At 39.6% G+C, this 17,243-nt stretch overlaps 1 protein-coding gene across 3 annotated transcripts; it reads right to left on the reverse strand.

The window, feature by feature from the left end:
• Positions 1-16: 16 nt before the first annotated feature.
• LOC145492322 (cell adhesion molecule DSCAM-like) lies at positions 17-13,409 on the reverse strand. 3 transcript variants are annotated; one of them, XM_081471750.1, is made up of 13 exons: positions 13,381-13,409; positions 12,758-13,012; positions 8,499-8,798; positions 7,058-7,360; positions 6,942-6,971; positions 6,046-6,306; positions 5,582-5,638; positions 4,961-5,065; positions 4,690-4,708; positions 3,605-3,638; positions 2,054-2,164; positions 1,024-1,435; positions 17-209 (listed from the first exon to the last, which is right to left on the reverse strand). In XM_081471750.1, the coding sequence occupies exons 2-13, from the start codon at positions 12,948-12,950 to the stop codon at positions 193-195; spliced, it is 1,842 nt and encodes a 613-aa protein (XP_081327876.1). In that variant the 5' UTR covers positions 12,951-13,012; positions 13,381-13,409; the 3' UTR covers positions 17-192. The 3 variants fall into 3 exon arrangements, with proteins under 3 accessions (XP_081327876.1, XP_081327875.1, XP_081327878.1); XM_081471749.1 differs by lacking the exon at positions 17-209 and having other exon boundaries at positions 298-1,435; XM_081471752.1 differs by lacking the exons at positions 17-209; positions 6,046-6,306 and having other exon boundaries at positions 298-1,435.
• Positions 13,410-17,243: the final 3,834 nt, after the last annotated feature.

Consider the following 17,243-nt stretch of genomic DNA (forward strand, 5'->3'; position numbering starts at 1 on the left):
ATAGCTATGGCAACTAATAACAGCTACATAATATAAAAGAAAGACTTGGAAAGGTCACAGAAATAGCAATAAATATTTAGTATCTGTTGTTTTTCTTTTTTTTAAATCTACATATTCGTCTTCACTTTGACTGCTTGTATATGACCACTTTCAGTCACTTGATGTCGCCCTTTGTTGGAGGTATTGTCGCGTTCAGCAGGATTTGGCGCCTGAAACAGAAATTGATAAGCCGCCTGTTTAAAAAACATAAGGCAATTTTTACAGCTCTTATGCACGTTATTTGATCATAATGCGATGGTTTAAACAGTCCTTTAGACCAATATCAGAAAAAAAGAACAAGTTTCTATCTTTCGGAGCTCGACCTAAATATAAGACAATAGGTTTATATTAAGAGGGGTTTGGGGGTGTGTTACCCGAAGAATTTTTGTGTCAGAGTTTTTGGGATTGATTTTCGGGATCTTTTGTTTTAGGAGATTAGCCTCTTATCTCGGAATCGGTGCTGTCTCGAGACATTATCAAATCACTGATATAAAAAAAAGTTCGTTGTCCTTACCAATCAGGCTACAGTGGAGACGTGCAAAATACAAAATCTTGGACGCTAAGATCGCCTTATGCCCTATCAGCGTAGCTACGAGAACGAGTCGACGAATCGACGACGAAAGTCAGTGGCGTCTCGGGAAAATAACTTCCTCCTGTCGAGTCGCGACATCGTTAGTTGCGCTCTTTTCCCAAGCTTAGGGTGTACAGCTCTCGGGTGTGGCCAAAACTTGTGCCCGATTGCAGGCTAAGAGGGCTTACATTGCAATTTATTTCGCAAAATTGTTATACGATTTTCTCGTCCAAAGACTAAAATAACATCCGTTTCGAGTCTTCGTTGTCCCCTTGATGGCCATCAAATTAAGACAAGAGAGATTATCGCTTGCTTCAGATGGATTTTTGACTATAATGGCTTCTACATGTATATACTTTTAACTGCTCCCCGATCGGGGCCATAGGTAGGATATAAAGGTGAGATTTGCTTACCTTCCGGACCAGTTAAGTTGCTTGAGGAATTCCGAGTTTCAGGTCGCGTAACTTGCTCGGGAACAGATATAGGGTTCGTATTGCGAAGCACTTTAATGTTGGCGGGCTCTTCCTGAAGCTTAAAGGGGTGAAGGCTGGAAGTAACCTCCTCCATACTGGTCGCCATTGGAGGGGTGGGATTGTCACCAGTCGACTTGCTGAGACGTTCGATCACGCGACGTAAAATAATTTTTTGCCCTACCACTAGCTTCATGTCTGAAAGATCCTGCTCTGTTACCCTGGCGAGAAGGGATTCTGTTTTTATCTGGTGCCCAGCCAGAACTTGCATCAAGCCCACGGAAATGCCCTGATCGTAGCAAAACTGATGCCAAGAATGCTCTGCCTGGTCAGTTGGTATGTTCTCGTGGCGCGTCTTGGTAGGCAGAGTAGAAAGCAAAAGCTTGTTACAATGCGAAAGCGAACTTTACTGCGCAGACAACGATTACCTAACGAGAGTGTGTGCGTATCACTGATAAATGTAACAGAAACTTTACTGGCGCGATGCAAGGCAAAGACTAGCCTATGCATTCTTAAAGGAGGTTAGTCACTGCACTTTCGCCATGTACAAAATTACCTTTAAACTGAAGGAAACCTGAAAATAGTAGTTTACTGAGATAGAAAAACTCCAAAGGATAAATAATAAACCATAAAGAAACAAGGATGGTTATAAGAATGGAGAAAAATAACAAGGATTACAAACGACGAACTTGAAAAATTTAGTATATTAGGCTCCATTTTTCAAGATGTGCAAACCGTGACATAGATCCTTCAAGTGATACATAAAAATAGGGGAATCCTTGTTTACAATATTTGCCTCATTAGCATAAGCAATTCAGTTCCTAATGGAGCTACAAATAAATCAATTCTGAATTTCTGAAATGTATCGAGAAGTTGTCTTTTTTTGGAAATTCCAGAAAATTATTTTCCATTCGCCGCTGGACATTTTCGGAAATATAAACTGGAATCGAGTTTCATGTAGCACTCAACTCACCCTTGTTTTCTCCTCTGTAGTTTCATCACTAACATATGTCAAGTTCGCCAATCCTCTCTCCGCCCTTGGGAATGCAGAACTATGAAGTTCCAGTTCGGCTGTACCTTCATTCTATATGAATGTAAGCATTACTTGCTTAAATAACCAAACAGCGATGTCAATAAAAAAAGGTACCATACAGATTTCAAATGTGTGCTGTTGTTGTTGTTGTTGTTGTTTTTAAATAAACAAAGTCCTTTTAAAAAAAAAAAACTTTCATCATTAGCGTGAAATATCAGAAAATTACCTTTTTGTAATATACAAAGACTGCAGCTTCATTCCAGAATAAAGAAGCCTTGTTTATAGATACTGAATGTATGTATTATCGCTTAAATAACCAAAAGTCAATGTGCAAAAAACAATTGCTGATCTCAAATGTTTTTCTAAAAGACAAAGCCCTATAAAAAAAGAGAACAAACCTTGATCATCAGCGCAACGGATCATAAAATTGCCTTTTTTGCAACATACAAAAATTTCGAATCAATAAGCTCTTTGAAATTGATTTCGTGAAAAAAACTAACACTATGAAAGCACGACGTTTCGACTGATCAACGGTCATTTTCAATTTTGGTAGAAGAATAAAATTACTATCAGGTCTCGTAATGATGACGTCGTCTCTCCTGTTCAGTTGACTGATCGTTCTCAACATGGCTTTTGGTTGTGCTGGCCTCTTTCATTTTATGTAGTTGAGGGCAATTGAACGCAGAGTAGCAGCTTCTGGTTTCTTATTTTCGTTACTCAATTTCGGCTCCAATTTCCAGTCAGCTTTCTCAAAGCTTGCTTGTATTACCATGGTAGTAGAATTGCCATTGTTATGCTGCACCTCTATAGCATATGCGAAGATACTAAGATATGGGCGAAAATAATTTCCGCGCACGCGAAGAAGTGCAGCAGGAAGGAGGTTTCCGTCGCTGAGAGGAAGTGGGTGGGGCAAAAAAGGAACTCTGAACAGACCTCGTCGGGAATGAACGCGTAACAGAACGATCTCAAGTGTGCATGGCGTATTTAATAGTCTGCTCAATACCCATGGGTATTACGAGGGTTTCTGGAGGAAAAGTATGCTAATTTATGTAGCACGCGTGGCCATTCCGGCGCAATCATATCAATGAAAATAGGCGACAAGGGTTGTGGGAGAGCGAAGTCAAGTCCGCGACACGACACTAGCTGTTGGAAAAACTTTAAAAAGAAAAAAAATCAACGGATTTATGGCAAAATTCCTGAAGAATGCTTGCCACTTCACTTTGTTTGCATTCTAAAAACCATGTCACTCTTCCTAGCTAATGAACAGTATACGGCACTGATGGATGGTCAGGCAAGAAAGATCTCAGGGCTTCTTCAATCAATAATGTATCTTCATACAAGCTGTCTTTAATCTGACTTATTCATAACTTTACCGCCCTTAAACTTATGGTTTGCTCTTTTTGCAAATATAAATTGCCCTTTCATTGAAACAAAATGACATCACGTAAAAAAAATAAAACAACAACAACAACAACAACAATAACAACTTACCTCAAATACAGAAAACCTTGGTTCAGTCTTTCTCCTATGACAACACAGAGAGAGTTTCTGTTACTTCAGATGCCTATACATTGTATCGATACCACAAGTCGCGAAATACTTTCTATCAGTTTAAGATTTTACTTCGGTGGAGCTACACACGGCGTCAATCGAATCAATTAAGGTACCCACACCATTACAAAAATGCTCAAATTAGTCTTCATTTTGGCACACCACTTGAAGTAATCTTCCCTCAGTTAGAGAGGACTCGTGACCAGGATTAAGTAATTTGCGACTTTCTGTTTCAGAGACACTTTCCACCGAAGAAGAAATAATTTAAGCTTAGTTAACGGAATACCAAACCGGAGTTTGCTGTCCTTATACCTTGCGCTGGAGTAATCACAGGAAATAGCGCAGCGGTTTCCTAAATCTACGTAATCCACTAATCCCATGCTCTCCCGATCAACGCCAAGGGCGTACCAAATAAATGTAGAATTCAAAACATGTTTTTAAAAAAAAAAACGTTTCGTTCAGAACGATTTTTTTCGGAGAACTTCCTTTTTTGACGTGGACTTTCAAATCAGGGGATAAACAGTGTTTTGGTATGGACACCTTCAGCATGATTGTTACTCTGTAACCAAACCATCAAAACAGTAAGACGATTCGCAAACAAGCTCTTATTTTTGAAGTTCTTTATTTCTTATACAGTATACTGGAGAACTCATCCGGCTTTTAATTTCTAGCAAAGGAGGCTCCTTTTAGTCGCGACAATTTTTTAAAAACTGGATAATTACATTATGCAATTCAAGAGTTTTCATTGGTTTAGCCAGCATGGGTTTTTGAGCCATAATACCATGCAATACAAATATGGTAAGCACACGCGTTTTTAGTTTATTTTCATTATTTGGGGGACGTTTTAAATAAAACAATTATTCCAATTGGGCCTGTTGGATTTAAAGAGGATAGTACATGCAAGGCAGGGAGGGGATACGAATTTGTCTTCTATTGTTGAAAAATATTTCACGAGTAAATAAATGAATGAATTATCCAGATATTACTTATGAAAAGGACGGGGTGTTCTTTAGCCAATAACTTACCTCCTGTTTCTTTTATTTCCTGGGGAACAAAAGATACAAATAAGCGGTTATGTTTGTTATTGGATTACATGGTCCTTTAAAGTTAATATATCCGCGACGAAGCTGCCTCTGCCGTAATATAATTTACCTTTAATCTGTTGCATTGTACAAATAGCTCATAAAAACGAAAACGGACTGAAAATCCGGCCAAGAAAAAGTCAAACATAGTACTGCTACAAAATCCTATAACACGTGCTTCGAATTCCATTATAAGCAAAAGTGTAAGGTTTACCTGGCTTTTTGAACCACGGACCATGCATAGCAGCTAAGCCGACCACAATAACAGCCACAGAAATGCCGATAATAACTCCCGCCATAGCTCCCCTAGACAGTCCTCCTGCCAAAATTGTGACAATTATTTCATTTTCCCTTTTATACCTGTTATTACCAATGGTATTATAAACAATCGATTACTTGCTTTCTCATTTATCGACTAGTTTTGCTATTATTTTTCCAAACTCCTCTCTTTTGCTTTTGAACAGATCTTAATTTTCTTTCTTTTTTTTTTTTGTACGATTATTTCAGGAAACTAAAGGATTTAAGGCTTCAAAACGCTGGTGTAATTATATCGTATGTTAAGAGTCCAGTAAGAAAAAGTATTAAATATTAGTAACGTTGGCCAGGCTAAGTTAATATTATTCGTTATACATCAGAGGGCTCCGTCATAAAGGGCCTTTATATCGGATTCCTCTGTAGACCAGGCAACTCCAGACCTAAAGCTCTGAAATAACGATCCTTAAATTTAACTTTCGTATGCCAATCACGTGTTAATATTGTAAGTTGCAGCGTGTCGATCCAATTTTAAACACTCTCAATTTAGTAACCGAAAAACAAGCAAAACTAATAAGTTTACCTTTCGGAACGTCCTTTTTATATATCGTACCGTTCATACCAGTTGATGGGGCCCAAACTGGAAAAAAAGATATTAGTAATTAGAAATTAGTGATTGTCAAATTGACCTTACATAGACGTACAGTGGAGTATATGTCCTAGCAAAATAGTGACTTTCCAAAGGTCGTTAAACGAGTGTCATTTCACATAAAGCAAAATAAAACGGTTTTTTTTTTCGAAAATCATTTTTCAACACTTTTTTCAGCATTTTGGTATTTCTTTAGGACAGACAAAATGAAGGCTTAATTTGACCGATAAAAAATTGTTGTTGTTAGATAACAATTAATATTTCAAATGAAAATTTCAACCGAGAAATTTAGACAAGTATCGTCTCTCTTGTTAAATTGACCGTCTTGCCGAGTAAGCGGTGAAAGGCGGGGCTAATAACCCAAACTGTGCAGAACGAAGTTAGCGCTCTTCACTTACCTACTCCACTATATACGTAAACAGGATGTTGCTCCTCTGGTCGTCTCATATCCAACCTAAACCTGTATGACTTATCAGCGTTAAGATCAGTCACTTTGAATTTTGTTGTAGATTTACTCAGAGCACTTGCTCCCGGGACAGGCTCCCACTGACTCTCCCCTCCCTCCCGCATTTCAAGATTCAGAGTCGTTACATTTTTATCTGTAACTGTCCATGTCACTAGTATGACTGTGGCGTCATCTGCCATCCTTGCTGCTTTAACTACAAGAGGAACCAACAGAGGAATGACATTTAAATGCACTGATCAACACTATTTATTTAGGCAGAACGTACAAGAAATGCACACAGATTGGCATTTACATACAACTGTTAAAAGCAAATGTTCAAATGCGTTTTTTTTTCCTTTTTTTCTGTAGTGGTCAATGCGTTTAGCTACACCTACAATCCCGGAAAAATGTAGTTGGGACCTTGTGCTGGATCACGTATTCTTCCTAATCAATGTTGTTTTCTTCAACAAAAAGGGGAAAAAAATCACCTGATTAACAACATTCTATATGGGGGGGGGGGGGGGGGGAGAACTTGCTTCGTGTACCAACTTTTTTGTCCGGTATTGTAGCTAGTTCACAGGCATGAAAATGGGAAAAAACAAACAAACAAACAAATATAGCAACTAAACATTCATGTAATAGGTTTTAAAATCCCAACTGACAGGAGGCAGTTGGTTATTTACAAGCCAGACCGAGGAGTTGAATGAGGGTCTACCGAGAAACAACTCCAGCTAAGCGGTCAGAGCGGGACTTGAACTCGCGACCTCCGGATTTGAAGTTCGGCGCCCTGATCACTCGGTCACGCTTCCTCAACTGTAAACCAATTCATTCCAAAAATTCCAGACTTACCGCTTCCTCTGTCGGGTGGTACTGAAGACTCTGAAAAAGTGAACGAACAAAAGCAGATAAGAACATTTCATATATGAAAGGAGAACATTCAAATTTAGAAATGAGCTTCTTCATACCTGGTGTCTTAACTTGTTTCGAGGTTGATGCTACACCTTTGCCAGCTTGATTTGAAGCTTGAACAGTGAATTCATAATCTGTTTCAGGGAGCAGTCCTTGAATGGTGTACCTGTTATTGTAAGGGTACCTCACAGATTGTTCCACAAAATTGGCGCCACTTCCTTTCACGCGATAATGTATTGTAAAAACTTGATCATATCCACCACTGTAACCAGGAGTCCACCTTACCCTGACACTCACAGTTTTAGCGCCTTCTACTTTAAATGCCACCAATTTCACATCAAATGGTGCATCTGGAACTCCTGTGAGGTAAATGATTCAGCTTTCTCAATTTTACTTCCACCTTCCAAGTGTTAGTACTGCAGGTTTTGTTGTGGCAAATAAAATGTTTGCTTCCAAATAGGATTTTTATATTTTTTCCGACAATCTTAACATCTAACTGTTTTGTTGTGTTACGGTTTGCGTGACAACATCCGGGCATGTGCTGAGGGTTCATGGGATTAAATCAGATGATGCCCCCTCTAGGGGCATGAATTTCAATTGAACAGTCAATTGCTGTTGTGCCATTCATTTCTTTAACTCGCTAGGGAAGACGTGTTTTTCCCCTCCCACCCTCCCTCTCTCCTTAGCAATTTGTTAGGTTGTTTGTTTTAGTCGCAATTGCGTTTTTCAGTGCCCTCACCTTTACTGATGAGCCAAAAAAATAATTTTGCTCTTTGTAAAATTGGCTAAGATCGGAAAATAATTGTTTTACTAAAGCGGCTATGGGCCTTTATTCATAGCCATTTAATTCCAAGCTAGGCGTGTTATATTGCTGTATTGGGGCCCAGCAAACAAACTTCACGATATACAACACTGATTTATGCTGAGGAGGGATGAAGGGGAGAAACATAAAAATGGCCTGATTTAAACGTCTGCCGAAAACTGAGACTACAATACAGTAAAGGAAAGATTGTATTATTGCACTTTAGTGAGGAACATGCATGATCCTAAAAATAAGGGCTTTGTTATCCTGCACACAGTCAAATCTTATAATCTTAAATCTCGAGGTCAGGCTCCAGTTTTTACTTGATAAGTTCAGTGAACGAGATCGATCCGCATGAGGGAAAGATATAGTAAGGCGAGGAACGTTCCTCGCACTATTGCTTTGGGTAATTGATCAGTCATTTGATTGGTCATAATAAATAGTGAAAGAGTGCGTTCCTTGCGGAGCTCCGCATCAGGATTTATGATGCAGTCATAGTGCATGATCAGTTCTCACCTCAAGTGGTTTCATCGGTCTCTTTGAATTTATTTCCCTTGATACACAATGATCAAAATGATCTTGGATCGCTAATCTTGCTCCAAATCATTCTAAAGAAACTCACTCAAAATAAACTGACCGATCAAATTGTAATGTTAGTCAACGGCAGAATAAGGAGCGATGCTAATTCAACAAACCTCTTTCACGTATGGTATACTGCTGGTTATCACTTCCTAACAGGTTGACAGCAATACAGTAGAACTTCTCGCCAACGTTAGTGACAGTGACTTTCATAATACTGGTATACTTCTCTTTGGTAATGCTGTTAACCTTCCCATCATTTAATGAGCTCAGATCAGAAGTTGCATTAAGATCTCTTTTCCACGACAGAGAAGGTGGCGGTTTCCCAACGGCAGTGCAAGTCAAATCTACTCGCTCTCCTGCGGTCCCTGGTATTTGGGTGGTTGTCGGTTCAAAAGTCACAATAAATGGTCGAACTGCAGCAGCAAAGAACATATGTAAGATTCACAGTTTATTTTTAACAAAATCTTAAATATCAAGTTCAGGAAGATGTGAAATATATACATTGAGAATCTTCTGATAGGTAAATATCAATCACAGTTGAAGAGGTGCACGTAGGTGAAAGTCATGAGGTATCAGTCTCAGTCGTTAGTTTTCAGTTACTAGTTGTTTCAATGGCTTTAACTAATTAAGGACGTTCGCGCGAAAATTTTCCAATATTGATTTTTTTTTTCTGAGATATTTACCACTGTGAGATGATGAGTTAGTTATGTCAGAAATGTAAAAAATGGAGGGTCACCGACTTCGTTTTGGAGAGAACATGTCCGGAAGAAAATATGGCTTCGTTAGCGAATAAGGCCACAGTGTCTGTAAACCCAAACATATTTCAATTAGAACTTTGAATTGAAATGTTCTCTGCCAAATATTGTTGAAGTGGACCTATTAAGTGAATTTAGTCAACCGGTGAGGTTCCTTAAAGAACAAGTTCGCATTTAGCGACCATAGTTTCACGCGCCTTGCAGCCGAAAGAAGATGACAGGATTCGATGTCCGGTGAATAGAAATCTTGAAATTTTTTCAACTTCCCACATTGATTTTTCGTTCATTTTTGGACAATGGGGAGATAATTGTAAATAAAATCTGTTTCTGAAAAGAAAAATAGTGGTCACCGGACGTCCATGATCGTTAAATCCAGGTAAAGCCATAGCAATGGGCATCTGTCCTATTATTGTTCATTTTATTACTTAGTGCGCGCGCTCATGCATGACGTGGCGTGTGAATTTGCGCTCGCAGTAAGGATGCGCAGAAACAATCCACCGTAGGAAAAAAGATGGCGGCTGTACATTTTACCACAATGCCCTGCGAACCTAACACAGCCTAAAGGGCACAAAGAAAGCTAAATTTTTACAATATTTGTCCCTGTACGAAGGATATTAAGTAGCCTAGGTTTGAAGATTTTATAACGTTTCTGTACGTTTTTATGAGCGTTGTTAAGGTTTTCGTGCGCTAAGAACTATGGGTAAATGTACCAGTCGCTATCTTTTTTCCTACGGAGGATTAGCGCGAGCGTCCTTAAAGTAGAGATCTTCGTTTAGATCTGAAGACGACTTTGAGATTTCCGCGTGCGTATACTGAGCTCACAACATGTCGTCACGCAACTCTTCGCCGGCTGCTCCTTCACAGCAAAATGTCCCCACGATAACGAGTTTGCAAAGATAAGCTTTGCAGACTCCTTTGACCTCCCTTTTTTATTCAAAACAGGAGCCATAATCGGGGACGAAGACCGTAAGCGCGCGCCATTTCTAGTATTGGGGTTGTCCCCATGATATGGGACAATAATTCTATTTTTAGAACAAATTGCGCCATCGCCTGAGGCACACGCGCGTACATGCTGCGAGGATTTTTGCGGATGTCGCGCGGGAGAAATGGCGTCCGAAATTCCCGAAATTTTGTCATGTTTTTGGTCCACAACTCAACGCGTTTACATCTGTTGGAATTTTGCTTAAGTATTTTCGTCGTAAGCTGCTCTAGTTTGAGGTAAGTAAGACAGTATCGAATTTAGATATGTTCCGCTTTAAGCTTAGATATGATATCGCTGACCAAGTTGTGTTCCGACGGATGCTTCTTTTACATGAGCTGCACATCACTCCACTCTAAGTTTCACATATCTTGAAGATTAACAACTCTTCCAAACCACAGCAAAAAACTAGTTGGGTATATTTGGATATAGCAGCGTTTCAGGACTCCAAAGTTTCCCTCCTCTTGCCACAGGCTTGCGAGGATTTCGCCAGAGTCTATCTCGACCGAAAATTAAAACAAAAAAAAATAATTGCAAGTTTGAGTTTCGCCTGAATTGTAAGCAACGCTTGATGTTTTATCAAGGCCCAATAAGCGACAAGAAAGTTTATGCCTGTAGATGCTGCTCAGTTTTGTTTGTGTAAAAATAATTGTCTGTTGTCGATGAATAAGAGCGCCCGCCGATGCGTGTTTTGTACAGTCAGTAAAACATGACAAATTGGACTTCCCCACTTTTGTGAAAACGTACATCGAACTCATATAATATCTCTAGTTTTTAAATATGTTTAAGGTTGATAAATATTTGAGAACATATTAAAAGCTTAGCCGAAAATATGTGAATACAGCAGAAATAATCAGCAAAATTACGACGACGCTTTTTTTAATCAACTCGAATAACGATTTTGATTATTTTTGGTTGAGTTATCAAAACTCCTTGTTTCTTTTATTTTCGCCGCGTAAAATTTCACTATGTTAAAGAAACACACATGATATTAGTAGCCTTTTGGCGTTCGTGAAAACTGTTGCAGCATCTCGGCACAAAAGACCACGAAATAAATCTTTGTCAAGGTTTGTTGACAATTGAAAACACCAACTCGGACTTGAAAGAGCGCGCGCTGCACTATGCAAATGAGTTACTGAATGTACGCGTCAGACTTTCCTTTCAAAAACTTTTGCAAACTCGCCAAACAAACAGAAACCATAAGAAACTATCAAAAACAGGGTTTGGTTATGATTAAGCATTTTTTGGGAAACTCACAAATCAACTCGATACCAGAGTAAAGAGTTTTCTTACATAACTTTTCTTCACAGAACAAACGAAAAACTTACGCGTACAACCAGCGCGAGCAGATATTATTCATTCACAGCGCGAAAAAAAAATAAAAACTCACCTTTTCCATTAGCTCAGAGCATAAAGCTACATATAAGAGTCCTGGTTCTTATTCCCTGCCTTATTCCCTGCCATCGCTGCGAAAAATCTGCAAGAGAATCTCGCAGCTCTCACCATTTGATCACTCAACGTGACAACATCCACGCGAGAGCCCCCGACACGTGCGCGGATCCGCGCGGATATATGACGTAAGGATGGCGCAATTTGTTCTAAAAATAGAAAAATTGTCCCATATCATAGGTGCGCGCGGATCCCAAGGCTTACGGTCTCCGTCCCCGATTATGGCTCCTGATTCAAAACAAAAACATAACGTCTAGTCTGGGAAACCTCAAATTTAGTCTTAAACTCGTCGTCTATTTACCCAGGCTTCCGAAGGAAAGCCCGAGTCATAAAATGCAAGCCGTTTGGTCTTGGTAACCAAAAGGGGGTCATGGTCCCAGGCGTTCCTAGCGTAGAGCATGGAAACTGGGGATGAGAATGCGACAGATTGCTTCATTGCGTGCTCGCTCTAAGTGAACAACGTACAGAATGTTGTGTTTTGTGTAGAGAGTTTTCGAAAGAAACACGCCTTATACGTTCATCTCAAACACAAAGATGTTGATCGTTTCCGGAACGGGTTGGTCCACGAATTATATTACTTGAAAGCCTGCCAAATATGGAAAGTCATGCTCGTTCTTGAGAGATACCAAATGAGCCATGCGTGAGTTAAAACATCCTGAGACGAACACCTCAGATGTTGAAAAAATTTAGAATCGTCGCAAGCAGAACTTCGAAGATGAGGCAAACAACAAGCACTGGGATAAAGAGGACACTCAACAAAGCAACTTGAATGGTAAACATCTAAGCGTAACTTTTGTGATAAAATATCCTGATTCTTTTATATTGTTTTTATTGTGTTCCGGCCTAGCTGTAAAGTATAATTTGATATTGCAGTACGAAGCTCTAGTAAACGCTCTTGGAGCGTCAAGATATAATCTTGACTAAAAAGACTTAGCTAGCAACCAATTATTTAGTTACTTTATTCTCATTTTTAATTTTCAGTTTTCACGCACACGTGTACGCTGTAAGTAATTCACGAACGTGTCAGTTAACAACGAAATTTGCAGCAAAAACTGTTATCTGAATGGAAAAGTGTGATGCTAAAGAGCCCAGGAACCAGTGAAGTGGTATTGTACCATACTTTTCTGAAATCATCCCAGGAAGTAGAAGGAAAGAATGTAAAAGGAATAAAGTTGTACTGCGTACTTACCTTGAACATTTAGAATGACGTCTTTAGAATCCTGTTGCCAAATCTCATTTCTTGCGGTGCAACGGTATGTACCATCATCGTTCCGGGTTGTATTAACTATTAGAAACTGTTCTCCATATGCAAGCACCTTACTGCTGCCTGACCATGTCCAAATGATTCTAGGTTGTGGCACACCCTTTGCACGACATACCATGGAAACATTATTCGTTTCATTAACTGTGTAGCTGCTTTTATAGAATGTAATTTCTGGTGGATCTATTAAGAGAAAAATAGGTCACTCAGGCAACATTGACATAAACCCGATGAAGCTCTTACGCATTATCATAGGTTTGATGTATTCAGAGCCTACTTCAGTAACTGAACAGGTAAATATCGCTGGCATAAATGTATTACTATTGATCATGAGTATAGAAGTACAAGCGAAAAATATCATTCGATGTAAGAACCCCCTGATGATACAGAAACGGCATCATTAACATCAAATTCAGCATACATACTAAACTAACAGTACTGTAACTTGAATATAATATGCTTGGATAGAACACTCGAAGTATGCTACATTCTGAGGCATCCAAATAACTGTAACTAAAATACCTTTTGATGTGTGAGAAATGATTACTCACAGCGGACCTCGAGTTCTGTAGTTTGGCTCTCTTTGACTGGTTAAGAAAGCGTGGCTCACAAAAACCATATACTTCATATATTTAATGCTTTCCAAAGAATCTCGGTGTTTTTAAGAACTTATGGAGTCCTTTGATCATGAAACTATGGTGTACATTTAAAGCCTATATCAACTAAATGTCTTGACTTGACAGAACTCCAGTGCGATGTATTAGATCTACATGGGACGTCGTGACCGCCTCATGGAAAAAGGCCAGTCAAAACGGTTCAAGAGCCCCGCATGACGGTTCCATTCTCAGCCAGCTTTATAAATATATTAATACAAGTTTAGGTCGGTACACGCGCACAACAGAGCCCACAGTAAGCACTAAGTACATACAACACTAGAATGGTATTACTACAGAATAAATAGAGAGAATAACAAAGTTCAACGGTTATAGTATTATGTCCAGTAACGGCCAAGGTTGAACCAGACAGGAGCGCTTGATCAGTGCTCTAAAAGAGTCTACAACGTCTGGAGTCACTAGATTGGATATGTATCTTGTAAAGATTCTCAGTTTTGGGCCAACCATCTGGTCACGAAGATACCTGAGAGGGCATGCGGAGAAGGATACAAAAACTTTCAACGTGTTTCTTGCGATAACACAGAATCACAGAATTATTTGCAGACAAACGATTGATCTGCAAGACACTGACAAATCACGATATTTTGCGATAGCCGAGGTCAATAATCGTCTCATCATCCGATCATCAAGTTTGTTTTCGTATTTAAATCACTCTCAAAGAGCTCAGGGAAACGATTCGCCAATTTTTACACAAGAGCGTGGTCACAATTACAGTTGAGCAGAATGTTATTAGCAGCAAAGCACATTTCACTGGAAAATTTGACCCATTTACAGACTTTATGAAATGTCTGTAGATCCTGAATTTACAGACTTGGTCACTTATCCCGCTTAAAAACAAAATGTCTGTAAATTTATTTTACAAAGATTTTGTTTGGTTTTAGTTCTGTTCATTTCAAAATGTTTGTAAAATGTTTGTAAATTGTACCAGCTAGAATAAGAGGAAAGAAGTGATAATTTACAGACTTAACAAAATCTTCTAAGAATGTGTTTAAATTTACCATTTACAAAGATTTTACGCGTTTACCCTGATCATGTAAAATCTCTGTAAATTGACATACTCGGGGCACCAGAAAATCTCCGTAAATTGACATACTCGGGGCACCAGAAAATCTCTGCAAAATCTCTGTAAATTGACATATGGTCGGGACACCATAAAATCTCTGTAGATTGACATACTCGGGGTACCATAAAATCTCTGTAAATTGACATACTCGGGGCACCATAAAATCTCTGTAAATAGAGATATACTCGGGGCATCAAAAAGAAAACATACGTTGGCCCAGGGACTATGTGAATTCTCCTCGTTAAATTTCCCAAGCCAGGTATCATCAACTAAGCACAAATCTGGGCGGGACAAAGTTTGGTCAGGTATTCAGTTAATTGGGGCGCATCGCATGTAGATCGCGACTGGTGATACTCCTTCCGCGAAGCGTGCATGTACTAAAACCTACTTAGGAGGTCGACAGCTATCGACCTGCAAAACAAGGTGTTCTTTCTCGAAGTAAAGCTACGGTAGTCTCCGAAGAAAAATCGGGCGAAGATAAATGATAAATATGATATCCGTGAATAGAAGCAACATACTTTTCTTGCGAACAGTTCTAATCGAAGAGCTGGGCCCTAATAACACAACATAAAGTGCCCTTCATAAACACGTTTGAAACAAAGAAAGGTCAAGAGACCGAGAGGAGAACGGTCATGTACAAATGTCACGAACCGTATTAGTCGTGTAAGCCCGTCAACCCCATTTTACACTGATCTCCGTATCGGAACTGAACCGAACCGAACCATTTCGCCCCAACTCAAAGTCGTGTCGTCCCCGAAAAAGTCGATTCGCCCCGATCAACCAAAAGTTAGTTCGCCGGAAGCTTTTTCGTACAATTTAGAAAGGAATAAATGGTCGCAGTCATAAAGAATCAATTATTCTGCTGCTATGGGAGTGCAACAACACTTCTACGTGCGTAATCCAACGAATATATTTATTTTAGACTCAATGGCTCTTTAACTACGCAAACCTTTAATAAAATAGTTTAAAAGGCGTTTCATATACTCTACAGGTAAAAGCCGTGGATGGTTTATTAAGTTTTCAAATACAATCGGCCATCGATCAATCAACGGACTTTGTTTCTATGCCGTAATGAAACAAATATATTTTTTCTGGTTAGTATGATTTGCACGAATTGAAAGCCTATCTCAATTTGTTCAGTAATTTCCTAAAATTTGCGAGCACCCGGCTAGTAGGTAGCGATTGTAATGAGAGGTGGAAGAAAATGCGGGCTCATTTCGGAACAGCGGCTAATGTAGTAGCTTTGGCCGAGTAGGTCTGGGTACTCAAGCTCGTTTTGTGGCGCCAACCTCGTTCCCAGGGTCTCTCATCTTACCGCCCCCTGGAGCGAGCGAATAGAGACCCTGGTTGGGTCTGGTCACATGCCACTTTGACAATTGAGAACATCAGGGAGAGGTCCTCTGTAATCAGCAGTTTGTCGCGTTGAGCTTTGTCGCGCGCTGCGACCGCCACATTACCCGCGGCGTTTATCAATACTTAGCTTTCAGGCTGAAATTTCGAATAATATCTGTTCCAACGTTTACCTGAAGGTTAAGCAAGTCTGTCTCCAGGCAATTTAATGGTCGTGATTTTCAGTGTTGCCGTCTTACCCACTGGATTTATGGAAAGTCATTCATATTTCAACTGTGGACGTCGAGCAGCGCAATTTCATCCCGTAGTAATTGTTGTTTCTCCTTTGAATGTACTTGATCAAATTGATGCAAAAAAACATAAGAACGTCTCTAGGAAAACGTATAGCTTTCTCAAAGTAAAGCTACGGCAGTCTCTGAAGAAAAGCTGGACGAAGATAAATATGATATTCGTGCAACGCACTGTGCTTGCAAACAGTTCTAATCAAATAGCCGGGCCCGGCGTCACCTGCGGCGTCACAACATAGAATGCAAGTAAGCAATATGTTCACGGAATATTTTAATCTTTGTCCCTGGAGAGCCAATACTTAGAGCCTTAAAACATATCTTGCAATAGAAACGAAACTAAACAAAGTATAAGCACGGCATGGCAAATTACAGAGGTGTCAAACTCTGAGAAGCGACGTGCAGTTAACAGCGGAAACCATGCAGACCTACGACCTCTAAAAATATCCTGTAACATAATCAAACGACTCCGCTCTACTTATAATTTCCATTTCTTCTAATAACACGGCACAAAAAATGCCCCTCAGAAACACGCTTGAAGCAAAGAAAGGTCGAGAGATCGAGAATTAAATGAAAATGTGCACAATTCTCTCGAACCGTTGGTGTCACGTACAATAATTTATTAACGACACAATAAAAATTATATTTTTCTTTTTCTAGCCTCGTTTCGTTCGAAGATAAATCCATTTTATCAGCAACGACGGCAAAATGTATACCGCGACGAGTTCGCTGTATTTATATCCTTCGCGCTCGGCAAAGTTCGGGGCGCCGACGGCGCGGTGAAACTTCAATAAATCTTTTCACCCTTTCGCTCCTTTCGAAGTGACTTTGGCTTTCAGTGTTTAAAAGGCCCTTAATTCTCTAGAATTATTTAATCGCCGGTAACAAGACCTACACTTCATTCTGAGGTAAAGATGAGCCAAACATCTTTCATACACAGCCTCGGCTGCGGTGTGTAATTCTTCATTCGCCTTTGTGAGGAGATTTTTACAATATGTAACGTCCTTCACTGAACCATGCAACCATCAGCGACATGGATTTCC

The sequence above is a fragment of the Orbicella franksi genome, chromosome 7 (assembly GCF_964199315.1).
Source record: "Orbicella franksi chromosome 7, jaOrbFran1.1, whole genome shotgun sequence".
Classification (NCBI taxonomy): Eukaryota; Metazoa; Cnidaria; class Anthozoa; order Scleractinia; family Merulinidae; genus Orbicella; species Orbicella franksi.